The following is a 17,768-nucleotide window of genomic DNA, read 5'->3' as shown; positions in this document are numbered from 1 at the left end:
GTTTAGTATTTTGCTTTAAATCTGCCTGCTGAATGTAAGAAACACTCCTTTTATTCCGCAGTATTATTCAACTTCTCAATTGCTGCATTATCATTTGAAGCATAAAGCAATTAATTTGGAATTATACCAGGAGTCACTGAATTTAGTACACAAGATGTAGTTGTTCTGGCATCTGTAGGGAGATAGTCTTCAGACTGAGAAGACATGGGGTGAAAAGGGGATGCAGAGTCAGGGCACTCCATTCTAGCAGCTTCCAGACAACACAACGCCAACATGAGAGAGAACCATCCTCACTGCTAGCCATGGCAAGGTGAAATCTGGACTTGCCAACCACTTCCAAATAGCCTGCTTAAATTTTTAGATTTAGTAATTCCATTTAATTAAGAAAGGTGTTTCACATTACAGCATAAATTACACATCAAAAACATAATGTTGCCAAGTCAAAACGGAAGCTTTTTTAAAATTAGGCATTCTAGCTCACTTCAGACAAAAGTGGTTTTTTTCTCCCCTCAAAATGCCAGTTGGTAGGAGTTTCAAAAATACAACTTTTGTTCCAATTTAAGGTGAATAAAATCAAATGAGGCCATTTCTTGAACAACAAATTACCTGTTTGATCTACATCTACTACATCAAAGTCATCATATACTCCTCAGCTGAGATGGGAAGGAGGTGTAGGGCCTTAAATCATAGAATCATAGAATCATAGAATCATAGAATCATAGAATGTTAGGTATTGGAAGGGCCCTCTAGAGATCATCTAGTCCACCCCCCCTGCCAGAGCAGGATCCCCTACGGCAGCCACACAGGAACACTTCCAGGTGGGTTTTGAAAGTCTGCAGAGAAGGAGATTCCACAACCTCTCTGGGCAGCCTGTGCCAGTGTCACCCTCACGGTAAAGAAGCTTCTCCTCATGTCGAGGTGGAACTTCCTATGTTCTAACATAAACACATTATTTCTTGTTCTGTTCCTGGGCACCACTGAGAAAAGATTGTCTTCTTCCCTTTGACACCCACCCCTGAGATATTTGTATATGTTAATAAGATCCCCTCTCAGCCTTCTCTTTTCAAGACTAAACAGCCCCAGTTCTCTCAGTCTCTCTTCATAGGAGAGATGTTCAAGTCCCTTAATTATCCTCATAGCTCTCCGTTGGACTCTCTCCAGTAGGTCCCTGTCTCTCTCGAACTGGGGCGCCCAAAACCGGACACAATATTGCAGGTATGGTCTCACCAGGGCAGAGTAGAGGTCGAGGAGAACCTCCCTGCTGGACACACTTTCCTTAACGCACCCCATGATCTCATTGGCCCTCTTGGCCACAAGGGCTCATTGCCGTCCCATGGACAACTCACTGTCCACTAGGACTCCAAGGTCTTTCTCCATGGGGCTGCTTTCCAGCAGGAGGTCTGCTAATCTGAACTGATGCCTGGTGTTATTCCTCCCCAGATGCAGGACTCTACACTTGTTCTTACTGAACTTCATGAGGTTCCCCTTTGCCCAGCTCTCCAGCCTGTCCAGATCTCGTTGGATGGCAGCACAGCCTTCCTGTGTGTCAGCCACTCCTCCCAGTTTCGCATCATCAGCGAACTTGCCGAGGGTGCACTGTCCCCTCATCCAGGTCGTTGATGAAGATATTGAACAAAACTGGACCCAGCACTGATCCCTGGGGAACACCACTGGCCACAGGCCTCCAACGTGACTCTGTGCCGCTGATCACAACCTTCTGAACTCTGTTGCTGAGCCAATTCACAATCCACCTCATGGTCCAGTCACCTGTCCTACATTTCTTGAGTTTACCTATGAGTATGTTATGGGGGACAGTATCAAAACCTGCATTGAAGTCTGCGCATGGTCAGCACAGCTACACCCTCTATAAATAACTTAAAGGCTTTGTGATAGCTCGCTTCTCCTTCCCCTGCTGTTCATGCTACGCCTGGAGCCTCTCTTCACTCTAGTTCACTTTCCAAAAGCCCAGCTGGGTGGAGCGACCTGTCTGGATCCCTCAGCTAGCCATTGACTCGGGCCTGCTTGTCCCATTCCAAGGGAATTTTCCTCAGGGGAAATGCAGTGTAGGTTCACATCAAATTGAATGTTCAAACAAGCATGCATTCTCACATGGGAAAAAAAAAATATTTACTCGTTACAATTAATTTCTACCTCAAACTGGTCAGAAGAACTGAGTGCTGCTAGTCAGGCAGTATCACATGAAAAAGCAATAGAAAAATCTAGGAAGTTAAGCCGGCAGAGATGGGTTGCTAGCTTGTAAAGAAACGCTGGGAGGGAAAAACACACCGGCATACAAAGCTGGACCTGGAAGGGCATTGCCGTAAGGAAAAAGCCCTGAAGCCAAATGACAGTTAGACAGAGCAATAGGCTGAGGGTAAGTGAAGTCAGGAGCGAAGGTCCTTGTGCCTGGGGTGGGACAGTCAGTGAATCTGTGTAGGAGCCACAGCTACAGATGGGATCGAAGGTGGAGATAAATATGAGGAACATGGAAATCAAAACACCAAAGGAAGTTTTTAAAGTTATTTGGCCTTAAATAGATTTTCCTATATGTTGATAGCAAAAAAATATATTTCAGGCACTATTTTTTCTCATTCCTGGTTTTCCATGATAGAAGCGTGAAAACTAAGTAATTTCATAAATTAACAAAATTATTTCAAACCAACTCTTAAAATGCTAACTAGTAAAGATATCTGTGCTTATATGGCTTATCTTCTTAGCTGAATTCACAAGGGTTTTTCCGGGGGGAACTGTCTAGTTCTGCAAGGTACAAGCAGAAGTTAGAGAATACACTATAATTTCATAAAACTAGTTAAAGGGCAACACATGCTGACAGCAGGCATCATGTGCCTAGTCTACTTCAATTGACCTTACCCAATTACTTTTTTTTAATGACTCACTCTAACAAAGGTTGATATTAATGCTTTAGAAAGCTACACCAAATAATATAATTGTCAGAGATTACTTTCTCATATAATAGTTTCATTAAAATCAGGTAAATAGATGAAGGGTCATCATGTAAGGAAGCTCACTGAAATTAAAATTCACATTTCAAAGTAACAGGAATGCTGCCTAATGTATATGCACGCTCTAGTGTCTCCCTTTGGGAGTGGGAAGTGCCTGCCTCTTTTTGACTTGCATAAATGACAGGAAACTCATACAAGGAAATCCTCTACAATCTCAGCTTTTTTAATTAGGACAAGGGAACAAGGAGGAAAGGCAGTTCAGTGTGCTCTCTTTAGCCAGACAACAAACATCCGCTGTTGTGCTTCAACATGTATTTTTAATTGTAAACCTGTGGCTTATGCGTGGGGGGGAAAATGCTCTGTGGGTCAGCAGCAGCGTTCCTTAGAGGCACGCTCAGATTACACCAGGGGGAACGTATACCAGAGCCTCTGCTCAGGAGCTGCCGCCTTGTGTCTCTTCCCCTTTGATTATCCTCATCTCCTTAATGCACTTTTGTGCAGACCACTTGTGAGCACAGGTTATCTGGAATATGTTATGCCCTGGTTGGAGGGATGATGAAGCCACATTAAGGGTCCAAGAGGGAAACTGTTTTGTGTTCTATCATGTTACTATGTTCCCAGCTCTCCTTTCTAAAGGTTATGCTTTACATCCCTTCAACAGAGACTGTCTTGAGTAACTGTCATAGCTTTGGTAGCCCTTGCTACTGCCTGCTAGAGCCTTCTCATACATTTCTCTCTCTTTCCTTCAACCTGCCCCAATAACCAGCCTGCAGACGTCCTCCCCAAGGGGAGTACTGGGTGAGGACACCTGGCCCCCGAGCCCCTGGGGATGCCTTGGCAGACGGTGCTGGGGAGGCTCTGCACAAGCATTTTGAGCAGCTACAGCAGCTCAGTGTTCACAGATGGGCCTGGGACTGTTTCTGGGTGAGAAGGCTCAAGCCCTGATAGAGCAGCTCTGCCCTTGGCTAGGGGTTCTAGCAAGGGCAGGTGCCACCAGGCAAATTTATGTATACACAGAGAAGATGATGATACTGTTTAATCTCCTGGGGGAATCAGTCTAAAAACTTGTGAATGAGCATCACTGTCACTCCAGAGCTAACAAACCACTTAGTTTCGTCACTCTCCATAATACCTAGTTTAATGATGCTCAAAGCCCTCAAAAATAGAAAATAAAGAACTGACAAATATTAAATTTTATGTCTGAGTACCAAAAGCTGTCAGATATGACTCAGTAAACACCCAACTTTTCCCTACTTGAACAGTGGTGTACTGCAGCTATTTCTTTCAAAACTGAGTAAAAAGTGCACAGCATTCAGATATAACAACTAAGCTGAAGGGTTTAATTCCATCTCTCAAGAAAAAAGAAACCGATGAGTTGCAATAAGCAGAGATTCCTTCAATTGCTCTGCATTTAGAGCAGTGAATTTAATGCAATAAATATCCTTTTTTTCAACTTTCACTGTCATTATCCATGTCATAAGTCATCTGCCTTCATTGATAGCAGTGCTGGCAGTGAAGCTCTCTGTGCTTCTCCACCCTGCTGCTAGGTTGGGTTCAGCCACTAGTCACTGTGCCAGAAGTATAGTGCACGGGTTTTTTTCCCTAGATATATGAGATTGTGCTCAACTTTTTAGGCTTCACTTTCTTTGAATGGCTCCAATTTATTCTGGAATCCAGATTGCTATATGTCCATTGCCATCATGATTTATCATTTCATCTGTGCTTTTGGCATTTGCAAACACAGTTGCTTGGTGATTTTATATTTGTTTCCAGGTTATTCATAAAAATATTATATAAGGTCAGGTATGTATGTTTTTGACGGTACTTTGTCATACAGCATTTCTTATTTCCTGTGTATCTTATTCATGTTATATAATGTTAATTTATTTTAATTTGAAGGCCATGGAAGACTAAGTTAAATACTCCACAGAAGTGTATTACATGAGCACAGTTACACTTACATATTTGTAAATTCATCAGAGTACAACCTGACTTCAGCTTGCCAAATGCTATTCCTAAAACCATGTTAGTGAACATCAATATACTTTTATTGACTGAACTTTATATTTTACATTTTATAACTGATCAGGTCAACCAAGTTGTTTGAGTCCAGCATTGGAAGACTTTCACTGTATGCTCAGAATTATTAAAAATAATTAACAGCAAGACAGAAAACTCCTCAGCCAACTCGTCAAGGATTATTGGGTGAAAGTTCTCCTGCCTTCTTTTTAGAATATTTATTCCTAATCAATGCTGTTTAATTACTTACATTGTCATTACGAGCTGGCAAATAATCCAATACCTTGATCAGATATAAATACATGTATTTGCTCCTTACCAAATACTGTAGCCAGCTGTTGAACACTTCTTTGCACCCTTAGCACTCTCCAGTCTTTCTAGTATTGAGTCTTAGCTGCTCTTTTGCCTTCTTTTGTTTATACTTTAGAGTTTCTCTATTGTCCCTAGTTTTACTAGGCTTGAATTTTCTCTGGCTTCATTTGCTAATTTTTATTGGCATACTTGTACTTGCTATCTACTTCTAACTATTCCTTTTCCAGAAAGAGGTTGTAATATAATTGTGCTTTTTAGTATTTAAAATATTGTGGAACAGTTACCATGTAATGAAGTCTTCTGATACTTTCTGATACTCATTAATATTGTTAAGTTTCTCCTCAAATATGTTCTCAGATTTTCATATTTTTAACTCTTTTTTTTTTTTCTAGGAAACTAATCAGGCAGATGTAGACAATTTTTCTGTATGTGTGTATCTAAGTAAATACACATCTGTAAATGCCTACTGAGCCACAAACACGTGCACATGTAACTAATCTTGGCTGAGCTTTTACTCGGTTTGCCCTCATTTGATGTAATTGGTTGTGAGCACTGATCTTCACACCACCACAAGCTTCTAGCCTTGTGATTCTCCCAGCCCTTCCCACCACAGTTAGGTCTGTGTGTGCATCACCTACTCAGTCATAGAAAATTATCATCAGTAATTCCTAAAATCTCTAACGTATTTTTACCACTATCTTTGTGACACTTCCATTCTCCGTACGTCAACAATGACAATGCCATTTTTATTTTTGCATATTATTGACAGGCACTTAAGGGCTTATGTGGGGTTTTTATGCTTTTTTAAAAAGCATTTTACTTTTGTCCTTCATGATTTAATGTTTTCTGTATATTATTCATACTTACATTAAGTTAGATTTTAAACAAGTGTGTGATTTACCAGAAAAAAACCATACAATTTTAGTCCCTGACTGGTTTTCTTTTATAACTTTTGCACTTAATTATCTTACAGTGGCTAATGGCATTTTATCACATCATATTATTAATACAATGATAGGAACAGAAGTTAAATTTGAGTGTAACTGAGATCTAAATTTAACCAAGTGACACCAAACATGGCACGGCAATAGACAGCATTAGAGCTCAGCTGGTGGCATGGTATTACTATTTTCCTCATGATTTATTTGATACTGAAGAAAACCAGTAACTGAGAGAGGAAATTCATTGACTTGATTCTGACTGACAAGATTTCACATGTGCTGGAACACACTTTCTTGCAGTTTCTATATGCCTATTCCTATCCTCATTTTTGTGGGTTTTACCTAAGATGAGATATAATTTTTCTTAGATCTTGTTTAATTATTCATCAATGGGGTAGCATATGAGTAAATAATAGGCAAAGGAAGTATTGCTATCTTTCTGTTGTCATTATACATTTGATTTCACAAGTTAATATCATGACTGTAAATACTGTTTATATGAGATAATCACTGCAGAGTTCAGGCCCAGAAAACGGTGGTATCTTCATCCAAAATCAAGTCTGTGGTGGAGATTTCCAAGGAAATCAACTTGACAGGAGATTACTAGTTTTACTGTAGGCCAGATGCAAATGGAAAGATAATGAATTTGCTGATGTTTTCATCTTGGAGCTGCCAAATCTACTGCATTTCCCTTTTTATTTCTTACTCAAAAGTGGGTCATACTTGACTTTGCTTCTGGAAAAATTTCAAGCTACAGAAAGTACACTGGATACTGGAAAATACATACCTATATTGAGACATGCCTAGACATTAATTTTTCTGATTCTATATTGATATTTCCTCAATGTTAAAGAAAAAAAGTAATAATCTGCCATAATAAAAATTACACTGCCCAAAAGATATTGAAACCTATTCCAACTTTACCTAACAGAGCAGATACAACTTTTAGTCAAATGAGAGAAACCCACACAGATCCCAATTCACTTATGCGCATTCCTAAATGTATCATAAAGTTTCCAGTACTTGTAGAAATGAGGGGGAATACTACCTTCGTTCTTCAGGTGTTCACATACTTGGGGACACCTAGAAGGAAGCTGCTTTTATTTTTACTCATCACAGGCAAAAATAACCCAACAGGTTGCTCTGACTGCTGTGTTAAGGCCACTGTGTGATGTTTGTACATGTTTAACTCCTTCCAGGAGTCTCCTTTGGCTTCAGCAGCCTTTTCCAGTGCAGGCAGAGAAGCTCTGTGCACAGGGATGCATAACATGAACGAACACATCAAGAAAAAACACATCTTTGTTTCCAGACCTCAGCAATTCTTGAGAACCTCAGCATCTGCTAAAATTCTATGTTTGTGTCTATTGCTAACACAAGGCCATGCCTCGTGCTTTCCACTGCCCCGTGTTGTTATTTGCCACTGGCATCTCCATCACAGCTATCATCACACTACTGGGCAAAGCAGCAAGAGGCTGAAAACAGGTAAAACAGAGAATCAAGGTCCTTCATAATCTTTACAAATAGAGAGAGCAAAGGAAGTTTCTCCCAAATATCTATTGTCATTGTATATACATTTTTAGCCATTACTTCTTTCCCTGTTTCCTTTAACAGAGCTGACAGTCCATTATGCTGGCACACCAAATGTGGGCCATTGCTGTCGCATCTGAGAAAATGCCATCTCCAGTGCTAACAGAAATTTATTTTTAAAAGTAATCGTTGACTGAATTATCAGCTTCAAGGTAACCTACAGCTGCCTACCACTATTTTAAGCACCTTGTCAGTTGCATCTGTGCTCAACAGTTACACACCTTGGTAGCTGAAACAGCATCTCTGCCAACTTTCTAACCTCTCTTAAAAATATTAGTATTTTGTAAGTATGCATTACAGGGAATCACAACAAATACGCTGCGTTTATTCGATTTTAATGCTTGTTAGGCTTTAAAAAAAAATCAAGGTAATGCCTACCTCTCCCAAATACTTCAAAACTGCAGTGCCCTCCCCATCCACAGCACACCTCCACTCAGGGAAGTAAAACTCCATTGAAAAATGGGGTTACCTTCCACCCCTTTCCCAGCATGGGGGGATAATGACCACTATCCAAGGTGGCGGCCCCAACGGTCAGTGCCAGGCAGGAGTGCTGTGGGGCTCTCTTCTCCATCTCAGGGTGGTATCATAGAATCATAGAACAATTCATGTATCAGTCGAACGGTCCCACATGTGTCCAATACTGGTGGCTGGAGCCCTGTGGTGGAAAGGCTGGAGGCCCACGGCAGAATGGAGCAGAACAGCCAGAGCTGCCACCAGCCCAGGCGAAGGGACTTTTCCTCTGTCCAGGCCTGGGACATCTCCAGCCAGTAGGGGTGTGGGGTCTGGCAATGAGAGAGGGTTGGGGTGTGGATACCTGGGGTTTCCCCAGGATCAGGAAAGGGATGGGGGAAAAAAAAGCCAAGGGAAAGGGAGAAAGACTGCTTTGAATTGACTGAAAATGCAGTGATTGTGTTTCATCGGTGATTCATATATAGGTAGGGGTAAAGCAGTAACAGTGTGTACGCACACCTCTGTAGGTGGTTGGCAGGGGTAAAGCAGCTCCAGAGTTAGTCCAAATTACCTTAATAAGTTGTGCCTGTTTCTCTGACTGCTCGAAGAAGTTGTGGCATCTGTACCCCTTTTTTTTTTACCCCTTTTTTTTTTTTTTTTTTCCTGTTAAATACCTGGAAATACATCTAGATTCATCCTGGCTAACTCTGCTTAAGGGTAGGATACACGAGAAAAATTTTGGGATAGCTGTTTTAGGAGAAGGCCAATTCCTCTGGACAACTTAAAAAATCAATACTTAAAACCAGATGTTCTGGAGTGAGCATGTGCTTCTTGTTCAAATTCCAAGTAATTATTTCTAATAGTTGTCTTCATCACAAATTTAATGTAAGCTATAATTGAAGTATTGACCCTAATGAGAATCTTGTCCATGAAGCCGTGGTTATAGCCAGAACTGTAGTTTTAGCTGGTATGTAGGACACTCAATATGCTTAAGCAAACAGAATTAGTGGGACAATGGAGGTGTGAGACAGGTATTCCGCAAGCTTACCCCAAGGACAGGATGCTCTTATCTTCAAAGATGGAATGCCCCAGGACTCCCAAGGGCCATTAAGATATGCAGAACCAGCCTAGGCCAGCCTTGGGGTCTCTTAACAAAGACAAGGAGTTAACTGAATGGAGTCCATCAACAGGACAGCCCGATGAAGACTATTATGATGAAGTAAAACGACCACCAGAGACCCCTGACGACCACTGAAAGACTGTATTATGCATGTGGGAGTGGGCGGCAACATGTTAATGAGCTCTTGGAAATTGCATGAATATGTTTATCTAAGCTGTATAAAAGCTGTACGTCTGGCCTTTCTCGGGGCACACACCAGGTGGAGCCATCCCAGGTGTGCCCAGCACTGCAATAAAGAATACCTGCTTAACAGACATCAAGGCTATTAAGTTCTGATTTCGGCCTTTTCACGGCATCATCCAGATTCAAGCACAGCATAAAGATTCCGTCCAGAATCAGCACAGAGAAATGTATAAGGTCTAAAATGCAAGAACAAATGTGAACCATCTGTTAGTGACTACCTTTACCAGTGTGGCACCTGGTACATGCCTTCTTCTAGTAATAACGGCAATCAGAAGTATGGAGTAAGCTGGTGCTTAAAAATAATTCAAAGGGGAAAAAAAAAAAAAAGGATAAAAGGCTTCCTAGCATGTTTCTGAACCCATGCATTTCCAGGCCCACTTGTTGGCCTCAGCAGGCAACATTGCAGAGTTCCTTTCCAAGAGTAATACAGCGAGACATGTCTTTTCTGCTATTCACCTGAGAAGGCTTGTTTATATTATTTATTCCACATCATAGTTTATGGAAGATGATGGGCTCCTGAGCTGAGACAATCATACATACATATGTCAAAAAATGCAACTGTTTACAGCACCCTTAGTATCTTCAAGAACTAATGCATTAGCTTTTGTTGGATGTGAGAAGTGTTTTGCAGCCTCTTAACTAGAGATTTGAGGCAATAGTTTGGAGGCTAAACGGAAGGGGGAAGAAAGGAGGGCTTTAGCAGTGTTTAGGGTTAATATCCTGAGATGCTTAGGTTTTATTTCATCTATCTGAACTGTTTTATTTGTTTAGTTTGTTTACCTGTTTATGACTGAACAAATAAAGGAGAATGACAAATTGAGTTAAGGGGACTTGTTGTTGAACCTGAAATTCCTGCAAATTGTTTTTATAGTCAATAGAATGATTCACTGACTAATAGCTAAAGACTATTTGTGTACAGTGCATGAGTGTAATTGTTCTTCACCGATCCTTGTATCTTTTATATTACCTTTGTTTCCTGCTACTGACAGTTTGAGGGGGAGGGCAAACAAACCGGCAAAGGGTAATCTGATTTTATGTTTTGTGACGTTAGAATGTGAAAGCTCTCAGACAGCACGTGTGAACCTTGTACGGGGTTATTTATAGAAGCCTCTTCCGTTTGTCAGGGAAACAAAGAAACCTTTTCAACCTGTGTCAAGTACAGGAATAATCTAAGTTAAAACCTGCCCGAGGGCAAACGGTGTGTAACAATTCAGATCTTATCCTTGGACAGGGAGCATGTTGGGTCTTGGCCGTACTCTCTTTGCACTTTTGTGTAATCATTTATACTTGTGTGAAGTAACTGCAAAATACCACCTTCTATCTGGCTTTGGTTGTATTTTACGTGGCTCCATGCAGCCATATATAGGAAAATGGTTTCCAAAGAAGAGTTTAGATCTGAAATCCTTCCATAGATCGATCACAGGCTGTTAAGTATGTTAGAAATGCTGTTGAAACACTGTTGCAGAGTGCACGGGCAAGCTTGGCAAGTTGTTTTACAGTGCCTTAAGAATGTTTCGCCTCGGCTTCAACTCCACTCCTCTGCTGGAATTGCTACCTACAATATCTATTCCATATCTAAAAGAGCTCTACAACATTCTGCCACTGCAATTGCAAATATTAAGCTCAAACCTAAACCTCTGGAAGCTGAATCTTCTTGACTCCCTGTGTTGACTTTGGCTGGAGAAAGAACAAATCACTTTTTTTTTTCTTTTTAAAATCTATATTATGATTGCATCTGCTAAAATATAGAAAAAATACATAAAATGTTGTAGTTTTTTCTTTAAACACCCCACTCCCCTTTGGTAAAGCTGCCTAGACTGAGCCTTCTTCCTTATATCTAAATAAAGCCTTTGAAACGTTAAATGCTGCTGTTTGAACTCGAACATGTTAATCATGTTTCACCAAAACAAGGTGCAGGGCAAAAGGTTAGCAGGGCTTTGTGGTAGTGGACAGGGCATATGTCAACAGGAAAAACAGTTAACCAAGATTGAATTAATATATGTTTACATCAGAATTCATGTAAAAACAAGGGGTTTTTTTCCATGTTTGTGCATATTTACTCTGTGCCTTTCTGTATAATGAACACTCTTCAGTCCTAATCTCGCTTCACATTTTTATACCTGTGTTGTTTTGTGGGAGGAGATTGTGCAGCTTAAATGTGACTCCCTTGTAGAGGAATTTCTTGCAGAACAAGGACACAATATACCCCTTTAAGGTTTGGACAATCCAGCTTGTGCTCTGTTCTTGAAGTTATCTTGAAGAGCGAGTAAACTGTTTTTGCAAGAACTTTGCTGGATGTGCAAGGACGTACGATAGGATGTTCTAACTGCAGCAAGGGCATCTAACACCCACATGGCTTGATAACATTAACAAAAAACAAAGCTTATTATAGCTTGCACCTGGTGTGTGAACCCTGCCTAACTGTATATATATTTGACTAATTTGAGCAATAAACTGAGAATGGCATGTAACCGCATCGGTGTGATTTTTGTTACTTGGCCGACTCTCTGAAGGGATCCTCTTCGCTCCCTCTTATTTTTTTTCTAAACAGATTCAGATCTGGCTTTTATAATTTCTCCTATCTTGTTAACCGCAAAACGATGCCTTAAATCTTCCTTGTCTAGCAGCAGTAGTCTGAAAATACCGTACAATGTAAACAAGCAAGTAAATGTGTGAACTTCAGAAAGACTGCTATTTGCAGAGTTGTGGGGAATTACAGAGAACATATGAAAAGCAGCAAAAAAAAGTTTATTTGTTGTTAAAGCTATTGGTTCTTTACCTTTTTGTCACGGATTTTCTATTTGGGAAAGATCTGCTTAAAATTAACAATAAAACACATGAACTGCAACACCTTGTTATTAACAGTAGCCGAATATGAACTTCAGTCTTTTTTTAAAAATCAAGTTTTGCAGAAGGAACCCAGTTGTAATAGGTATATTAAGAAGTGCTGAGCTGCATAAGGCTCAGCCAGGCTTCTTAAGTAGAGCTTAAGTACTGCTTTTTGCCACTCAGTGGCAGAACATAAGTGACCTGATTATGGATATCTGTAAGGGTTTATAATCTTTATATGGCTGCAGAAAGTGTTGGCTATGTTTCTTGCATAAAGCTAGCAGTGAGACCACTAAGAGGATGTTGAAAAGGCGCATGCATTTAATTCATTATGCTGTCAGGATACCTTTCTATGTTGTTTCTGGTATTTGGCAGGCTACCCTTGGCAAATGTTCCTGCCATGTCTCAGTCACGCCAGTGCAGATTATAAACCTGATTTTATTTGCAGTTTCCACTCAGGGAGGGGAAATTGCAATTAAGCGACTTCGTCCTGCGAGTTTTCATTCTGCTGCATCTGCAGTCAGGATGAACATTCATAGTGGAGCCATGGCATAGACATCTGGGATGGGTGTCTATGTGGACACGACATTTCTTCACTCAGATTCACCAGAACTGGTCATCAGTATTTAAAGGTTAAGAATACAGAATAACCTGTAAGTAGTATTAATATCTGCACTGTTTCTGTCCAAGTAATATTTTGATATCTCAACATGGTGAATTCATGTCATTTCATATTCTTTCTTATCACAGAAAATACCTCATAATTGTGCTTCATCATGTTTGTTCCTTAAAGTTTGAGACTAAAAGGAAATAGGACAGCCAGAAGCAGCGGCAATATAAAACCTAAAACTTATCCTTAGTAAATCTAGAAACAAGCTTTGCTGATGACTTCAATGAGATCAGAACTGGGCCCTCACATTGGAACACTTTTGGTTTTAACAGAGTTTTAGCTTTTCACCATTTAGAACAGAGCAAGATGTGAACTGAGAGGGTTCCCTTCCCTAAAATAGAAATGTTTCCCTTTTGCCTCCCAAATTTCATGTCAAAATATTAAGGGCCAATGTATGGAACAAATAACATCACCACAAACCAATAATTATTTTACTGAAATTGACTTTACTCTCATGAGCTGAATTAGAGCAATACTGAACCAATTATTAATTACTTGAAGAACTGAGCCAGTAGTTAAAGGAGATGCATATTCTGCCCTAGGTACAGCCACGATGTTGTAATAAGGCTGTTTATTAGAAAATATTCAGAGTGAAGTATTAGCGTGAATGTGTCGTGGTATAAAACAGAACAAGCTGCTTCTTCTCATTGCTTAGGTATGCCTGAGTAAAATGAGAGCTCATTTAAGAACTTGTGAGAAATATATAAAAAAATATGGATCTGTACAAGACCTTGGAGATGCTGTAACAAGGTAGGTCTCAGCAATGATGGCCTTGCAAAAGCACTTCTGAGTTTGTTATCCCAACATAGTAAAGTCAAACTGGTAGAAGAATTCTCTGATTTTTTCTGGTTTTGTTTTTTGGATTTTTTTTTAAATTGGAACTTGTTTCTGTTTCAGAGTTCAGCATGGATCCTTTACTAATGTTTTAAAATCATAATACTCAAATAGTACTTAAAATGTATGCTAATTATTTTTTTGTGTATGAGTACAAAATAACACATTTTACTTGTGGTTAGTATAATTTTGATAGAATTTAGCTCTATGTGGCCTGTTTTGTAGAAACAATTGCATTTTGACAATTCACCAGTTTCTGCTATTTTCTTGGAGGAGAATTATATTTGCTTTCAAAGAAAACTCCTTGCAAATGTTGGTTATTTCAAGAATGAATAGGCCTAATGATAATCTAAATATCATTGGCTCTCCTCTAATAATTTGTTCTTCAGAAACAGTTTTGAATGGAGAAGACTGACAGCTTTTCTTATGTGTATGCTTATAGTATATATAGAGGATATATATATTTACAGAATATATGCAGTGTCATATGTCAAGAGTTCAAATTCTTAGTCCCTTTCACTCTCTTTCAGAGCAGGACCTGTTAGAGAGCAATTGATTAGGCATGTAGCAAGTTTAGAATGACTGGAGTCTTGAAGTTAAATGGCTTTAGTTTTGTCCATCAATGATTACGAGCAATTTGGATATAATAATTAAAATGCTTTTTTTTTAATATTTGTAATTTAAAGTCCCTATACTCTTTGCTATTTGAATTCCTAAACTACACAGTATTCAGGTTGCTTGCTCAGAAGGCCTGTCTCCTTGGTTATTGTTCTTCTAATGCCCAGAAAAATATGAACATTTGAAAACTGCATTAACCTTGAAAATGGTGTTTCCACCATGCAACAAGGCCATACTGAAAACTGAGTAGGAATCCTCTGCAAGAAAGTGTCAATTCTTAATGAGGGCTCCTGAGAATTGGCAGTTTGGTCACGCGTGCTCCAACTGTATCGCAGCAATTAAATGATGCTTTTATCAAATGTCTGTAGTTGTAGTGTTTGGTATTTTCATCTGTTCTTCTCTAAGGTCATGGTTGTGCTAAAAGCACTTTTCTGGATCGATATCCTGATGTGCTGGCACAGTCCTGTGCCGTGCTCGCAGTGTCCATTAGCAGGCCTGACTTTTTGCCAGCACAGCATACATCACACCCAGGTACATCATAAATCCGTGCCGTGCTTTAAGCATGGCAAAAGATGCTCTTCATGATATCTAGCAAAAAAAATTTCTAAATACTCATTTTATTGCTTGTAGTACTAAAAATGTACCAGTTATATCTACATCCACTAACAGCATACTGCCTCTTCTTCCCAGATATTCCTGTCCTTATTGTCAGTGTGAAGGAGATGAGAATGAGATAATGGACCACTGTCTCACTCACCACAGATCAGAAAGGAAACCTATGGTAATACACATCAGGTGTATATTTTACTGAATTCGCATGTTAAACTGATTAATTCTAGCAAACATTACTGATAGGAGATAATAGAGAAACAGAAAATATATTAATTGTTAATTGGTTTTGACAGTGGAGGAAAAACATACCTATATTTATTCCCTCTCCCCATCTCTCACAGCCAAGCATGTATGCACATAATATTTAAAATATTAGCACTCGTATCATTGCAAATGCTAGCAGGAGCACTGAAAACGGTGTAAGAAGTTTTATGATGGGGACAACAAACAGTTACTCACAGCCAAGACAACAAAGCATTTTTAGGTTCAGTGACTTGCAAGCTTTTAAATCCTGCATGTACTATTTCTACTGCTTAGATTTATGTGCAGCATTTGCTGTCTGTTCTCATCTGGGTTTTGAGGTTATAATCTGAGAACTGCTTATGTGGTCTTATATAGGAGTATGTCATAGTGGAGTTTTAAGTTTTTTAAAATAAATTCACATAAATAGCTTCATTCTGAAGGTCCATGGAGGCTGTGAGGTCTTACTGTGACTCTGCTTGTAGGACTGAGGTTCATAGGGTGTAGTTGCAGATCTCAACATGCGTTACTTACTTCCCTGCTTGTTATTTGCCGAGGCATTTTAGACTCTGATTCTCACATCTCACAGAAGATGTGTTTTAGAGAGCTTACAGACTGAAGGACTTGTAGACAAATCAGCCAGCCCTTAACAAATTAAATTTCTTATGGATGACCAGAGAAATCCTGTATGTTTCTGGTAGCACTTCATCATCCAAACAGGGGCTTCGATGACAAACAAGTGGATTATTTGTTATTAATTATTGGAATGATAAACAAATGGGTACATGAATTGTTTGAATGAAACAAATGCTTTTGCATGACTGTTCTCTTGTAGCTAGTAGGAGGGATATATTAACCATCAGATCTATACAGGTTGACAGTGCTTGGGATGTCTGCAGACACGAATTACACAGCAGGGATTAGCGTAACCAACAGCGCGCTGTGCCAAGCAGTATTTGTCTTGTTCAGAGAATGCTGTTTGGCCATAACAGATCCACTTATTTCACATATCTGTTTTTTAAACACTGATACTTCTGTAAGACCTCCACAATAAAAACTGAATAACTTCCTTCCATTTATTTATAGTGTTGTCCAATTTGTTGTTTAACATCTGGGAGACACCCAAGTTATTTCAGTGGAAATTGTATAAGGCATCTTCAACTCAGACACACACTCCGTTATGAAGACTACATAGTGAGCAATGGTATTCACAAACTACTGGACTTGATTTCTTTATGTGCATCTTCTTCCGCACCTTTTACAGTCAGGAAGTCATGGAAAGAACTGAATGGGTAACTGCACCACAAAGCGTGCCAAATGTGTACAGAAACAGCACAGTCTGGTCCTCGGAGGTGCCAGATTTTGTCCTCAGTTCTGTTGCTGTCTAACGGTGGGACAAGGGGAAGGTACTCCGCGACCTCACCTCTTTAACAGGTATTATGCATCTGACTCATGTTTATAAATGACCTGGCGATCCTCAGATGGAAACCTATGTTCTTGAAATGAAAGTTGTTTCAACAACTCATTTTTATTCTATAAGAACCTAACACGACACAGTTGTACTTTGCTGCAGCTGTTTGCTGCCTGAGTGGGCTGTAAAATAGAAAATGCGGCACAAACCTTAACACACTGTTGGAATTTCTCAAGAATATTAGTGCTTTCCTATACTTAGGCTTGATACTCATCCAGACAAAATCGTAAAGACATAAAACATTGTTTTCAATTGGTGCAAAAGCACTGAAAAAAATGATGTCCAAATGGAGGGCAGGGGTGAAGAACCATCTTAATAATTTGAACATATAATTCATGCACACAACAGGAATGGACTTATCTATGACAGCACTTTAATGACAGCTCACACATACGTAGCTTCAAAAAGAATAGCTAAGGCTCGAGTATTTAGTTCTATACACAGTAATATGATGTACATCACCAAAGTGGACTCTTTAATAAAAAGCATTAGCATTGCCGGGTATTGCATAATCACTGAATTAAGCTAGTTCTGCATCTGACATTCTCATTTATTTCAGGTTCCATAATGATTTCTCTTGCTTTCCATTGCAGTATTTACCATGGTAGGAAGTCAGGCAGTAAAATTTAAACATGGATGTAAACCTACTGAAACCAGTATTTTGTTAACTGGTAACTCAAGCAGTCAACATTAAATCTATTAACACACTGTCTACCATCTTGATATTCAATAAAATATTCTTTTTTTTGTTTTTTCTTTCAGAACAAACACTGTTGGAGAATTTTTTGTTGAAAGAGTTGAAAGTTCTAGAAAGTTGAAAGAGTTCTAGATGGGTCATTTTTAGAATGTGTGCACGTGA

At 39.4% G+C, this 17,768-nt stretch overlaps 1 protein-coding gene across 1 annotated transcript in view; it reads left to right on the top strand.

The window, feature by feature from the left end:
* RNF125 (ring finger protein 125, E3 ubiquitin protein ligase) overlaps window positions 1-17,410 on the top strand; it is a gene marked incomplete at its 3' end in the record, with an annotated part of 19,807 nt that extends 2,397 nt beyond the window's left edge. The window contains exons 2-6 of the mRNA XM_009876161.1: window positions 11,729-11,804; window positions 13,790-13,884; window positions 15,277-15,367; window positions 16,525-16,730; window positions 17,258-17,410. Coding sequence (XP_009874463.1) covers window positions 11,729-11,804; window positions 13,790-13,884; window positions 15,277-15,367; window positions 16,525-16,730; window positions 17,258-17,410 — 621 coding nt within the window. The remainder of the gene's footprint in view (window positions 1-11,728; window positions 11,805-13,789; window positions 13,885-15,276; window positions 15,368-16,524; window positions 16,731-17,257) is intronic.
* Window positions 17,411-17,768: the final 358 nt, after the last annotated feature.

This window comes from Apaloderma vittatum, unplaced genomic scaffold, assembly GCF_000703405.1.
Source record: "Apaloderma vittatum isolate BGI_N311 unplaced genomic scaffold, ASM70340v1 scaffold34089, whole genome shotgun sequence".
Lineage (NCBI taxonomy): Eukaryota > Metazoa > Chordata > Aves > Trogoniformes > Trogonidae > Apaloderma > Apaloderma vittatum.
The sequence above is the reverse complement of the archived record's forward strand: the minus strand, read 5'-3'. Positions and strand labels throughout refer to the sequence as shown.